A 15740-nucleotide genomic window follows, 5' to 3' on the forward strand; every position below is an offset into this window, starting at 1 on the left:
TTTTATTACATTTTGTCCTTTTCACTATTTTCAAAACTTCTAAGTTTAATTTCTCCAATTTTCTTCATAAATATTTAGTAAAATCAATAGAGAAGCTTAGTAACTATATTAGTTTTAATGAGAAGTGTATCCATAGTTGCCTCGGAGGAGACAAAAATAAGAATTAAGGTTTGATCATAAGAGATTAAGGTAAGTATGATAAGTTTTTCATAGATTTCATGTTAGTTTTATTTAAAGAGCGTAGATATGCTATTTGATTGTAATTTTTGCAAGTAAATCTTGTATATTTTGATATAGAAATGAAGAAAAAGAGAAGAGAAGTGAACAAATTGGTGATAAAGGCAAAAAGATAGCCAAAGAGGAGAAGAAGAAGAGGAAAAAGAAAGTTTGATTCCAAGGCTTTGGTTGTAAGTACAACTAGAATTTTACTTAACCTAATTAGTTTTAATTAGTAAGTTAATTAGATGAAATAGTTTTATATGATTTTTTCATTAATCATTGTGTTTTGTGTACATGAGGATTTTATTGTGAATGATGGAATTAATTGTTTAATTCCATTTATTATGTGAATTATTATAGTGAATGAAAGAAAAATGAAAATGACTAAATTGCAAAACATGTAAATGTGAATGTGAGGAGTAATTGTAAATTTTATTAGTGAATATGGGATATTATAAAAGGTGTGTTATGTTTCATTTAACAAGGAAAATTTGTTATTGTATTTATTGAATTCTTTTTAATGAGGACTAAATTGAAAAGAATTTAAAAGTATATAAAATCTATTCTGAAATGTAAAAATAAAGTCCATTCTAATATAATTGCCATTTGGAAATACTTAGCACGCTCTCTGTTCTAATACCACTTTCGTGTTATTCTGTTCTAACATAGCACTCTGATGCTACTCTATTTTGTTATTGCACTTCGGTGCATCTATGTACTATTGTTATATATCTTACGAGTTTTGTTAAGTCCACATTGGGTCTCTATTAAATTATAAAAGACAAAATAAAACTATAATCAATATGAGATAATGAAAAGAAATATAATGATTGGGTTATAGCATGGAGATTCTTAAGTTATTATGTTCTATACTTATTTAATATCATGTTATTGTACTTTACTTACATTTACTTAATAAAAAGGTAAGTATAATTCTCGTTGTACTTACTAAGTTTTCACAAACTTATCGCATTATTTTTAATATGTAGGTAAAGATGTGAAGTAAAGATTATTGAGGATTAGGCTTCTCACATCTCATCACAACCGAAAAGCTTGGAGAAGAGTATGCTTACTCCACAATTTTGTTTTAAGTATATGGCACGTACACAAGTGAAATATTTATGAGAAAGTGAGTGAAAGTCTAGTTGATCTTATACTTGAGATCAATATGTTGTGTATCTTAACTATAAGATATTTCATCGTTTATGAGTTTTAATTCATGTTTGAACTTATTACAAATGATTTTGGTATGATTTAAATGTGTTTAAAAGCAAAAATTTTAGGTCCATTGTGCCAGGTCTCGAGACATAAAATTTGAAACTAAAAATCTACATTAACATTGCATTGTCTTGTGACATATTGGACTTTGTCTCGAGACACAAGCCCTTTGTATTGAGACATACACTCATTTGTCTCAAGACAATGCAACTTTGAAGTCAAATTTTTACAGTGCCATGTCAATGTCTCGAGACATGTAGGCCATAGTCTCAACACATATGGACCTACAAGACAAAATTCTTAATTGAATGATAAGAGTCCCGAAACAAATTTTACATGCAATCATTCATTGTTATTAGTCTAATTATGTTCTTAAATGTGTAATGAGGCATTAAAATCAATAATAAAGGTCTAATTTAAAAGTATTTGAAATCGTAAATGAATGTTCAGTGTTAAATGTAAAATTCATTACTTGAGTTTACTCTGGTAATGGGTGTTATAGATAAACTTATCAAAAAAAAATCATCTTTATTTGTAAAATTGTACTTTTTGGTACAAAAAAGGAGCATTAAGTTGAACTTAATAGAAGGGTACGGTGCATAAAATGTTACGGTGCATAAAATGTTCAACCTTATCAGCACTGATAAAATAAGTATAAAACTAGGAATACCATGATAAACAACAAGTCAAGTGATATACCCCGAGACAAAAAGTTTTGAGTAGAAAAGATGCTACTGCCTTTTCTCTCAAAAGCGTCAGCACATGTATTTCCTTCCCAAAAAACATGAACCAAATGACTACAGTGGAAGGTTGCCTATAAAGTCTTGTAATCTACAACCAAAGATAAAAAAAAAATTGAACAACCAATAGAAAAAAAATTAGAGAGATAAAAGCAGTGGTATCCACTTCAACAATAACAAAATCAACATTAAAATCTTTAGCCAATGATAAGCCATCTTAAAGAGCCCAAAGCTTAGCAATGATATTCATTCTAAATCTAATGGATTGGTGACAATTCTGTTGGATATGGTGTCCTAAATGTAGTATATTCGTTTAAAATACTAGTATTTTTCAAACAACTTGATTTAATTATAATATTCATTAAATACATTAATACCTTCTGTATATTGTCCTCAATAGTTTTTGCATACAAAGCAAAATGGAACCAAATATTGACTCAATGGGTATCTAGCGTTTAACTAATACTAAATAGTATTACGTGGTTGGATCATAATATGAAAAGACAACTAATAAAATAAGATTTAGTTTTAAAGCCCAAAACATTTATCACTTTCGTCAACTTACTCATAAGTATTGGAGATTTCTATAAGTAATAAATTACAATATAATTACTTTGATGAAGAAGTATTCCAAGGATAGAACCTTGTTGTATTTAGATAAAAGATAGATAAGTTTTGTTTGATACCTATAAGCCAGCTAAGCATCCAATATGCATACCTTGTTTGCTTTCCTTTTTCCTTGTAGAGAGCCACCTTACGAAACTCATCAAATTAGATCGTCTCGAAGCTCACATTACCACTGAATCGGTAGTTATTTGATCATTTTGAGTCTAGGGTTATGGCATGTATTCATAAGATGTCTTGGTGTTACCCTAACGTATATAAGTATTGGTGAATTGAAAAGTTTGGGATGATTATGGCAAATGTTGATTTTTAGATGTTAAGTGTAACAACTTGATTTTCAGTGGTGCCGAAAAATACGATTTCGAAACCCCATTTCCATAAACTGATTTTGCAAATATTAAATATGAATATTTATGGGTTGGTATAATAATATATTAAAGTTTGGTCTGATAATTTTGTTGAATTAATAGTTAATTTAGGCGCGGGGTCTAAATTGTAAAAGTCAAATCGCTAAAGTTTATTAATTGGTCCAAGACTTAAGGATTTAAATTGCAATTATCAAAGGTTCAAAATGGTAAATTAACCATTTTCAATATGATTTAGTGACTTATGATGACATCTTCTACCTTTGTTAATTAAATAGGTTAAAGTTAATAAAGTAAGATTAGTTTAATCAATCAAATTAATTAGTCTTTAATCACACTATATAAGTTAAAATAATGTAAAGAAGAAATCTTTTTCATTTTCTTCTTCATGCTAAATTTGAGAGAAAGTAAAACCCTTTGAATATCAAAACATTCGATCTTTCAATTGGTAAGCAAATTAAGTTATTGTCTTGTAATTTTATGTTTTTCATGTCATGAAGCCCATGTACCAATTTGTAAAACTGTTAAAGTTTTTGAAAGTTTTCATTGTTGATTTCTTGAAGAAATTGGTGTTAAATTGATAAATCTTAAACTTAGATTATGAAAAAGGACGCAATCTAACTATTAGTTTTGTACATAGGGACTAAAGTGAATAAAATGTAAAATTGTAACACCCCTAACCTGTCTCCGTCACTGAATTAAGGTTACAAAGTGTTACCGTACAAACCAGAACATTAGCAACAAAACAGAAACAATTATGAAATTTAATTAATAATATTCAATAACTGTAACACCCTTAATTCGTCTCTGTCATCGGATCAAGGGTACAGAGTGTTACGTCACATATAAAAATAACTAACATCAATAAATCATTCAAATTCAAAATTCAATCATAACATAAAAACATTTTATGCTTAAATCAAGCTCACAAGGTATTAAAAATAGTTCGGAATCAATCAATGACTTATTTGAAACAAATCAAAAAATATATAAAAACTAAAAATTTTGAAAACAGGGATCACACGGTCTTGTGGTCAGGACGTGTGATAGAGCTTAGACCGTGTGGCTCAGAAACATGGTCGTGTGGCCAAACTGTGTACAATTCAAAATATGGGTCACACGGTCGTGTCTCAACCCCTGTGCCCACCCATATGAGTATTCAAAATATGGTCACACAACCATGTGCCAGATCATGTCAGAATTACTCCTAAAATTAAAATGTCACACGACCATATGGTGTGACCGTGTGTGGCACACGGCCGTGTGACAGCTCGTGTCCCAAGCAGTGTGCACCTAAAATGACTTCCAAAACAAGCAAAAACAATGTCCATTTCTTAAGTGCTAATCCTATAACGACCCGATAGTCGCGGGTGTCGAAAAATGCATTTTTGGGACTCCGTTTTTATAAATCAAATTTGTAAATATTTATTAAAAATATTTACAAAGCTAGTTGTGTAGCTAGATTTCGGTTAAGTGAATTTGCATGAATTAAAAGTAATTAGGTATAAGGACTAAATCGCATATAGGGTAAAAGTTGAATTATAGATTAAAGAATAATTAAAGGGATTAAATGAGAAATTATGCCATTAACATTAAATGAGGCGGCATAAGATTAAAATATTTGTAAGTTTATTATATATATTATAATATAAAATCTTAATGTTTAAGTATATATATTATATTATAATAATAAAATAAGTAATAAAAAGAAATGGGAAAAAGGAATCAAAGTAGAACGAAAAAGAAAAGAATGAATGAATGAAAAATAAAAGGAGAAAGGAGAAAGACGAAGGGCCTTATGGGTTTCAAAGTTTCAAGTTTAATTGGTTAGTCAATTTAGTCTATTTTTCTTGTAATTTTTATGTTGTTAAAATCTCGGTGTTAAATACTACTCGACCCATGCCAAAATTTTAGAAATTATTGAGTTTTTAAGTGTTGTTAATGTTGAATAATTTTAGTATTAGGGATTAAATTGATAGATTTTAAGCTAGAAATGAAAAATGATTAAATTGTAGAACAAATAGTAAATTTTGTGTAATAGGGACTAAATTGTGAAAATTTTGAAATTTATGACTTTATGTGAAAATAGGGAGTTAAATTTAGTTTAAAGTAGAATTTGCATGAAAATAAAGAATTAAATGTGAAGAATAAAAAACAATCTCGATTTAGGGACTAAATTGGAATTTAGGCAATTATTGAGTAAAAATTGAAATATTTAATATGAAATCAAATTATATTGTATTGATGAATTTTAATTTTTTTATTTTCGTAGCTAACGTCGTACCGGAACCCTCGACTAAAAAGGAGGAAAGATAAAGTCGACGAGGGATAGCTCGAAATTTCTGGTTTGTATTTCTATAATCTGAACTTAGTTATTAATTGTTGTATTTTGGTTAAATGTTTATGGTAAGTGCTTCAGGTGAGTATTTGATATTTTGATATTGAATTGAATTTATATGTATACGTGATTATATGAAAAATTGATATTGGATATTAATTGTTTTTGAATTGTGAATTTAAACCTCATTAACTATATCGGACTGAGTCGGATATAGATGGCATGCCATAAGATAGAAAGATTTCAAGGATTTCTACGACTTCGAGTCGATGAGACACTGGGTGTCAAATTATTACTTCGAATTATCCGATGAGGCACTGGGTGTCAAACTGGTGTGTTTAGTTGGATCCGTGTTTTCGTCCGAGTCCGAGTCGTGTTAATAGGAGTAAATGAATAATAAAATTTTATAATTGATATTGAAATGGCAAGGTATGAGAAATGGAAGTGAAATAGTGAAATGAAAATATAATGTGAAATATGTTGCAAATATATGGAATATACGAGTTATATACTCATGAATTGAATATGGAATGGATAACGCAATTGTATAATGAAATATGATATGATTGTTGTAATAATTAAATATTAATATGTGTTTATATTTCAATTGCATATTTGTAATTTCTTATCTTTAAATATTCAGAATATAGAAATATCACTAAGTTTTACTCAGCGTACAGTTTTGTTTTCCATGCACAAGTTAGGTACTTAATTTTGATCCTGGATTCAGCATCCAACAACAGTCCTGAACTCAAATATGGTGATGTTTATCCTTTTGTGTCAGCATGTACCTAGGGTGCCTAACTATTAGATATTTTGTGTATTAATTGTAATGAGGTTATAAGTTTAATATTAGTTAGTTATATACATATAAATAGGTGTTTATGTTGAAGCTATATTATGGTATGGTAAATTGATGTGCAAAATAGATGGAATTAGGTATGTTTATAAATTGGATTTGAATGATACTTTGACGATATGTTTTGATGATATAATTGTGGTATCAATGAGGATACATTGGTTAGGCACCTAGGATGTTTATTTTGACATGATTTGGATGTGTTTGATTGTGTTTTAAATTGGTTAAACGAATGATTTTTGAGTTGCTTATTGTCCAAGCTTATAGGGAATGGTAAACTTGTTGTTTAAGGTACATTTTGAGTCTACACGACTAGACACACGGGCGTGTGATGGGGCCGTATGAGACACACGGCTAGCACACGGGCGTGCGAGGCCATTTCGAAATGGCACACGGTCTGGCACACAAGCGTGTGGCTTGGTCGTGTGACCCAAGCTAGAGAGTTACACGAGTATAAACACGGCTTGGCCACACGGCCGTGTGAACCCTACAGCTTTGAAATTTTGTAATATTTTTTGAAAAAATTCTCTGAGTTTTTGAATTAATCCCGATTTGTTTCTAATGCGTATTTTGGGCCTCAAGGGCTTGAACAAGGGACAATATGTATAAGTTTAATTGGTTTTTGACCTGAATATAATATGATAAGAAATGTTTGTAATTTATGTCTATTTGATCGATAAACTTTGGTAATACTCTGAAACCCTATTCTAACGGCGGATGTAGGTTAAGGGTGTTACAAATCCAAACCAATTTCAACCATTTACTTACCTTCAAAACACATTCAAATAAGCTTAAAACATGCCAACACATTGAACCTAAGTGTCTAACCAATGTACCATCATAAGTATCACAATTTAATCATCCAACAAGTCACACACATATTAACCATCAAGTTAATACCTTAAAGATATACTTAACATACCAAATCATTTATTCATCACATCCATTTTACCATATTTCAAGTTAAATTCATAAGGCCTAAACCAAATAACCAAAAGCATTTATAATCACAATCTTAAGCCAAAGATGTCAAATAAATGCTTAGTAAGCTCGAATATAACAAAAATTAAACTTACCAAGTTTGAACTATCCTGTACATTTCATGCATAATTTCAATAACTAGCTTATGAATTCGTTCATTTCCTATACCCCTAACAAATCTAACAAGTTAGCAAGTTCACATGTATACACAAAACTTGAGCATGCTATAACAAAACATTCAAATAGCATATTTACCAACCACTTCATCCAACTCAATCTATAATATCTGACACATTCCATTCAAAGTTTGATACCATATAGTCATTTTGTAATTGTTCCTTACATAAATTAATTTACATATACCTATGTCAAGTATCAATATTATCACAACATGATTCAGAAACACCAAGCTAGTATAGTTTAAACATAAGAATATACAGAATTCGTAACTTGTTATACTTTATTAAGACGATTCCGTATAAAATCATTTTTATTATTTCGATGGATATTTGTAAAAGTATTCAACATATAAGTCCAGAGACAGATAATGCTCGTAAGAGCTAGTCATATACAAAATAGCGGTGTCAGGTTACACGCCCAGGATAAACCAATGACAACCTAGAAAAATAGCCTGGCCAAGGTTATGTATACATGTAAAATGACAACGGATTACCAGTCAAGGCAAAATTTGATTCACATGTAAATCCGAGTCCGCAACACATGCAGGAACTCAGTCCAAATCAGAAATTCAGATAGAAATCTCATGTATGAAATTTTTACTTGACCCATCGAAATTATTTCAGAACATTCAGTATGGTTAACATAAATTAACTTATTTCAAAAATTTTGAATATATATATATATATATATATATATATATATATATATAAACATCAATAACAATATTTAATAATGAATTATAACCAAAACATTCATAGAACTTACTTGATAAAAACAGTTGTAAAAATAAACTCAGCGACCACTCCAAAACCTTAGCTTTTCCTTGATTTGTGTTTACTTGAGTCGTTTTTGATCTAGATAATATTCTTGTTTAATTAATCCATTTCCAGCAATTATATAAATAATTTATACTTATAGACCCCTTTTATTAACAAGTTACAAAATTTCCCTAACATTTTAACCTTAAAGCAATTTGGTCCTTAAACCCAAAATTCACAATTTAACCATAACTAAAGAAAATCCATGCTAACCGATTTTCCTAGGGGTCCATAATAGCCCAAATTTCTCATCATTTCACACTATTATCAACAAACTTTATTATTCTCTCAAATAGGTCCCTAAATATTAAAATCATCAAAAATCACTTAACAAAATACTTATGTTTAACTACCGACCTCAATAATCTATCAACTAGATTCACAAATACTTCCAATCCATTCATGGTAAGTCTCTAAACTTTTAAAAATTTTACAAATTGATCCCCGGGATAGATAGATTAAGCTAATACGAGCTAAAAAACATAAAAATTATTAAAAACAGGCATCAAACATATACCACGCATGAGAGATTAAGCTTGGCCAAAAGTTCTCCCTTCAACAATGGTGTTTTCAGCTTGGAGAATCTAAGAATAAACAAAATAAAAAATAATGTGCTTTGTTTATTTTACTTCCCTTAAGTTTGTTTTTAATTATTATTATAAAATTATAACATATAAATTGATTAAACAAAGAACTAACCGTGCATGCCACTAAGATTTGGCATAATTGCCATAAAAACCCTTATAACCATATTAATTTAACCTTTTAGTACCTTTAACTTATAAAAACCAACTTTTGAAAATTTTACGATTTAATTCTTTTTACCTAATTAACTTTTTAAACGCTAAAATGTCTTAATCAAATTTTAATATGACCCTAATAACGCTACAATGACTTTGTCGACTACTGAAGCAGAATACATGGCAATTACAGAAGTAATTTGGTTAAGGGGCCTATTCAGTGAACTGGTAAGTGAAAAAGGGGCAATTGTCGCATATTGTGATAGTCAAAGTGCCATACATCTTAGCAAAGGTCAAATGCATTATGAAAGAACTAATCACATAGACATTCGTTATCATTTTTTTTAGAGAGGTGATCATTCAAAGGGATGTTTATATTCTTAAAACTGGCACAGAACACAATCCAACCGATATGTTGACAAAGAGCTTTCCCGTTTCAAAGTTCGAGCATTGCTTGGACTTGGTAAGTATCTGATGAAGAATCAATTATGCCTGTAACAAGGCTTGGCAAGGGAGTTGGTCCAAATACAAGTCAATGTGAAGATTTGTAGGAGAATGCCTCTTATTTTAACCAAAGTTTATTTTGGCTTTTATTCTCCTAGTTAAACTCTATTTTTAGCTTTCCACTTAAACTCTAATCAACCTAGAGTTTTTGTAGTCATATATGCTACGAATTTTAGCCTATAAATAGGCCTTAGCTACTCTAGGTTTTACAAAAATAAAATTTTTAGATCGAAAGAATTTTCTTCTTTGTTTTGAAGGAATTTTCTTGTGGGGTTTCGGGTTTTTCTTTTAATTCTCTCTATATTTTGTACTCTCTTTTATTATAGTAAAATCTCATTTCGTCTGTGGTTTTTTATCCTCTTTTAAAGAATTTTTCCATGTAAAATTTGCGTGTTCGATCTTTTCAATTCTTATTTTCTTCACTTTGTTCGTTGTTTAATCGAGTTTATCCCCTACATACTTTATTTGTATATTTTTTTCATTGTTTGAAAACAATAGTGTTGGGAGGAGCAATCACGAAACCCAAACATTAGATTTGAACTTGTCAAAAAGTACTTAGTTAATACTTAAACTTTTTTTTGAACCTAGTAGGGTATTTGAACTTGTATTTCGTCGCACACTTTGGTACCTCCCCACTAATATTGTTAGTTTGTGTTGATGTGGCACTGTCAACCAATCATATAGTGACACATGATAGCCTCTCATCATGACATGTAGAAGACATAAAATAAAAATAAAAATATTAAAAATATATAAATTAATAAAAAATATTTTTTCATATAAAAAATGAACCTAAACCAATTAATGTCTAGATTCATTTTGACAACCATTTGTCCATATGTTTTTTTATATACATTTATAACTTTATAAATTTGTAATTTTTTTATATTTGTGAATTTTATAAATTTATAATGTTTTAAATTTTAAAACATATATGTTTATATGCTTTCAAAATATTTTATGCTTTTTATATTTTTAATTGTATATATTTTATAAATTTATTTGTTTTAATTTATATATTTCATATATTTTGCAAAATAACAATAACATAAAAATGATAATTTATAAAAAACTAAAATACATAATAAAAAATTAACCAAGTTCATTCTTGATGAAAAAATATTTTATATTTCTTAATTTTAAAATAATAATATAAAACCTAATATTTTATTAAAAACTAAAACATATAAAATTAATAAAATAATAATTTTAAATGAATCAGATAGTAGTCTAGATTCAAATTCAAGATGTATATTAACCGTTTTGCAGTATATATTCAAGATTCTTTTTGGTGTTATTATTTTCTTTAGAAAACCAAAATTTCTGATTAACCCGAAAAGGAAATATTTTCCTTTATTACAAAACCTATAAAGTATTCAGACAAAAAAAAAATCTATAAAATATGTACAAAACAAAAATAAAATCTATAAATAAACAAATATTCCATGAACATCGCAACTCAGTCTCAGACTCAACATGTCAACCCTTAAGATCACTAAAAAGCACCACAGACATCTAAACAACCCTTTCCCTTCCACACCAACATCTCTCCCCTTCATTCAAGGTAATCTCTTCATCAATTCCCAAACACTACCTCCCAACCAAAATTCCCCTCTTGGCAAGGATTTTCAGCTTCTTTGGAGCACCCAAAGTGGTGGGTATCTCTCAATTTCTCACCTTTCACACCCTTCAAAGTCATTATGGTCCACTATCCCTGGACAAGCATTTATATCAGCAGCCATGGCTGAAACAGAGGTGGAAGAAAGCAGGGGATCTTTTGCTATCAAAGATAGAGATGTTCACCTGGTTTGTGATCATCAGAGTATTGAAAATATTATTTTGATCAATCAATTTGATGACTTTCAACTTGATTATTTGGATTTAGATCACCTTAAAACGAATTCCAAATTTGCGGATTCCCCTGTTTTGATTATAACAGGGCATATTTTCAGCAAAAGGACAAAGAAATGGCTTCAAAGTTCAAGCATTTATAGGTCTGCTTCAGCAAGGTATTGGGTTTTGTTTGATCAAAAGGAAAATAACCAAATTGGATTCAAAGTCAAAATTGGACAACCAAAATTTCAGCTTCATCATCACCCTAAAGCTTCACCTTCAACATCATTAGGAAGGTACCGCCGTTTAAGGAGGAAACTAAGGCGGCAACGAAAATGGAAACTTGGATGGTGCTGGTTCCTTACAAGGACAAAAGGGTTGTCCATAAATTCTTCATCAGAGGAGGAACTAGGAGAATCCAATGTTGTAGAAACTGCCTTAGAATTCAATAGGGTTTGTTTAACCTATGCAAGTGAAAGAAACGAGAGATTTTTTGGTTTTGGTGAGCAATTTTCTCACATGGATTTTAAGGGTAAAAGGGTACCTATTTTTGTTCAAGAACAAGGTATTGGAAGAGGAGATCAACCTATTACTTTTGCTGCTAACTTGGTTAGCTATAGGTAAGATTGCTTTGCTATTAATCATTTAAAAGGTTTAGGCTTTTAATTCTCAAAAATGAAATTTCTTTGTTGTAGAGCTGGTGGAGACTGGAGCACTACTTATGCTCCTTCACCTTTCTATATGACATCCAAAATGAGGTCTCTTTACTTGGAAGGATACAACTATTCTGTATTCGATCTTACTCAACATGATAGGGTCCAATTACAGGTATGTTTCAATACAGTTCATCATGAAACTGTACTCTATTTGCTTACGAAACAAGTGATACTGAATCTTGTGTGTGCTTGAGGTTAATGAATGTTATAAAGCTGTTAAGGAATTAGATTGTTTTGAGGCTCATTCGGATTTTAAAACATGCAGTTTCCTATTTTCTGTATGTTGGAGCTTGCAGATACATGGAAATGCAATGCAAGGGAGGATACTACATGGAAACTCGCCTTTGGAGATCATTGAACACTTCACGGAAGCCATTGGAAGGCCTCCCGAGCTTCCTGAATGGGTGATATCTGGTGCAGTAGTTGGCATGCAAGGGGGTACAGAAACTGTACGCCGTGTTTGGGATAAACTGAGAACTTTTAAGGTTCCCATTTCAGCATTTTGGTTGCAGGTAATGCACTTGACTTTGTTCAATACTGAAACTGACAGAAAACCACAATTATGGTATGAGATGATTTGAAAAGAAAACTTTGGTCTGTTCAAAGAAACATTATTAAAATTAGAACTCTAAATACAAGTTTTCTGTCAGTTTGATTTGAAGCTTTTGTGTTGTAGGATTGGGTGGGGCAAAGGGAAACCTTTATCGGATCACAATTATGGTGGAACTGGGAAGTGGATGTAACAAGGTATCCTGGATGGCAACAGTTGGTTAAAGATCTTAGCAAACACTACATCAAAGTGATGACATACTGCAATCCTTGTTTAGCACTGGTGCTTCTTTGCTTCCTTTTGGCAAAGCCATAGCTATGATTAAGATAAATATGCACACTTATCTTTTATAAAGCACTACACTGTAGTTTGATAACTGATATAAAGCTTGAAGCCTTATTTGAGACTTTATCTTCGTTTTACAGATGGATGAGAAGCCAAACAAAAGGCGAAATCTCTTTGAGGAAGCGAAAGAGCTAGACATTTTGGTGAAAGATGATCGTGGAGAACCATACATGGTTCCAAATACAGCGTTTGATGTAGGAATGCTGGACTTGACACACCCACTCACTGCAAATTGGTTCAAGCAAATTTTACAGGAAATGGTGGATGATGGAGTTCGAGGATGGATGGCTGATTTTGGTGAAGGTCTGCCTGTGGATGCTGTACTTTATTCAGGTTTCAATCTCAACTGCTTTTGAACTAGTCTTCTTATATTGAAGCATAAATAAGCTATACATTTACCAGTCCACTCTATATGCTCTATCATTTTTGGTGGCAATGACTTCAATCATCTCCAAGCTAGTTTGTCATCTCAAAACTAAACTACAATGTTTCAAGATTTTAGTTGGCTATCGTTTCCCATGGTGACTTCCAGAAATGTCATTAGATCACACCATAGGAAATTTCCCTTCAGTTTTAATAACAAGCATAGTAAATGGTCCTTTTGCAATGTGTTATAGCCATTCTGTGGTCAACATCCTCAAATCAATTGCGTTCTTTCTTGTAGTAAACATGAAAGTTTGTCGTCAGGAAATTGCTTGTATAATCTCCTCAGCAGACCAGATGTTTACATGATGTTTTTTTTCTGGTAAAAGTACGATGGAGGCCCCTGTATTGGGACTCAAATTACATTTTGCCCCCTCTACTAAAACAATGTGCAAATTAGTCACTGTATGTTTGATCAAAGAGTAAAGTGGTCCTTCTGTTAAAAATTTTATCCATTTTTATTATTAAAAATTGTCCTATGCATTAGCATGATGTACATGTGGTTCATCAACCATACTAGCTTTTAATAGTACAAGTGGATGAAAATTTTAATAGAAAGGACTATTTTGCTCTTTGATTTAACATATAAGAACTAATTTCCTCTTTTTCGAGTAAAGGGGGTGAAATACAATCTAAATCTTAGTACAGGGGCCTCCGTGGTACTTTTACTGTTACTTTCCTCTTTTCCTAGCCCCTCTCCTCTCCTTTATTCCTACTGTTTTCCTGTTGAACTATATCAATAAGGATATACTCATTCATTTCAGGTGAAGATCCTATTGCTGCTCATAACAGATATCCAGAACTATGGGCTCAAATAAATCGAGAATTTGTGGAAGAATGGAAAAGTCATTGCACGGGAAAGGAAAGAGAAGATCCCCAAGAGGACTTGGTCTTCTTCATGAGGGCTGGTTTCAGGGATAGTCCAAAATGGGGAATGCTGTTTTGGGAAGGGGACCAAATGGTAAGCTGGCAAGCTAATGATGGTATAAAGAGTTCTGTTGTTGCCCTATTGAGCAGTGGACTTTCCGGTTATGCTTTTAACCATAGTGATATCGGAGGCTATTGTACCATGAACTTACCTTTTATTAGGTACTGTCGAACTGAAGAGTTGCTTTTGAGATGGATGGAGCTAAATGCATTCACCATAGTTTTCCGTACTCATGAGGTAAGTCAAAGTCCATCCTGAAATATCGAAACATGATATTGTTAGTAACTGATATCAATGTTTCTTCTGGTAGGGAAACAAGCCTTGGTGCAACAGTCAATTTTACTCCAATGACAAAACGTTATCACATTTTGCACGCTTTGCTAAAGTGTACAAAGCTTGGAAGTTTTACAGAGTCGAACTCGTAAAGGTAAATGCCAGAAACAAGCAAGTTATATGTGCAATGATGCAACAAGCAACATATGTAATGATCTAACAAACCTCTTGCTGTCTTGGTTGTACACAAAACAAATAGGAAGCCGCTCGAAAGGGATCACCTGTCTGCCGTCACCTATTTCTTCACTACCCAAATGACGAGAGGGTTCAAAGCTTAAGTTACGAGCAGTTCTTGGTAGGCAGTGAGATCCTAGTGGTTCCTGTTCTTCACAAAGGTAAGAAAAATGTCGAAGTTCATTTCCCAGTAGGAGAAACTTGTAGTTGGCAACATATTTGGACCGGAAAATCATACCAAAAACAAGGTTGTCAAGCTTGGGTTGAAGCTCCATTAGGCTATCCTGCTGTATTTGTTAAGGTTGGCTCTATAGTCGGAGAAACTTTTCTAAGAAACCTGAAAAATTTTGATATTTTGTAAGCCGCTGTTGAAACTCGTTGTAATTTGTATATATATGCCGTCTATTTTCATTCTATAAATTCAAAACAAAGAAAAAGCATAAATGTAAACCCCAATGGCATATTCTTTAAGTGGGGTCAATTTACACGAAATGGAAATAAACAATCCAGGTTATTCATTTAAGGTCAAATTGTGCTGTTAGACCCTGTACTTTGAATGTAAGTTGTGGGTTTAATTTGAGTCTATACTTTTTAAGTTAGTTAATTTTAGTCCTTATACTTTTGAATTTTGAAATTTTAGTTCTAACCAAATGGTAGAAATTCTTCTTTTAGAAATGTATTATGCATAAAGTTGTAGATTTAATACATGTTTGCTAACTGGAGGTTTTTTTTTTGAGTAATATATAGGAATAGTAAGCTGACATGTAAGTCTCCTAAAATAGAAAATTATTGTTTTAGCTGGAGGTTTTTTTTTGAGTAATATATAGGAATAGTAAGCTGACATGTAAGTCT

At 31.3% G+C, this 15740-nt stretch overlaps 1 protein-coding gene across 1 annotated transcript; it reads left to right on the forward strand.

Annotated features, from left to right (window-relative positions):
- The first annotated feature begins 11062 nt into the window (after positions 1–11062).
- On the forward strand, positions 11063–15411 carry LOC105783994 (uncharacterized). Its single transcript, XM_012609730.2, has 8 exons — positions 11063–12039; positions 12115–12247; positions 12432–12647; positions 12812–12967; positions 13111–13363; positions 14218–14618; positions 14692–14808; positions 14914–15411. The coding sequence occupies exons 1-8, from the start codon at positions 11063–11065 to the stop codon at positions 15247–15249; spliced, it is 2589 nt and encodes an 862-aa protein (XP_012465184.1). The 3' UTR covers positions 15250–15411.
- Positions 15412–15740: the final 329 nt, after the last annotated feature.

Source organism: Gossypium raimondii, chromosome 13 (assembly GCF_025698545.1).
Source record: "Gossypium raimondii isolate GPD5lz chromosome 13, ASM2569854v1, whole genome shotgun sequence".
In the NCBI taxonomy this organism is placed as follows: Eukaryota; Viridiplantae; Streptophyta; class Magnoliopsida; order Malvales; family Malvaceae; genus Gossypium; species Gossypium raimondii.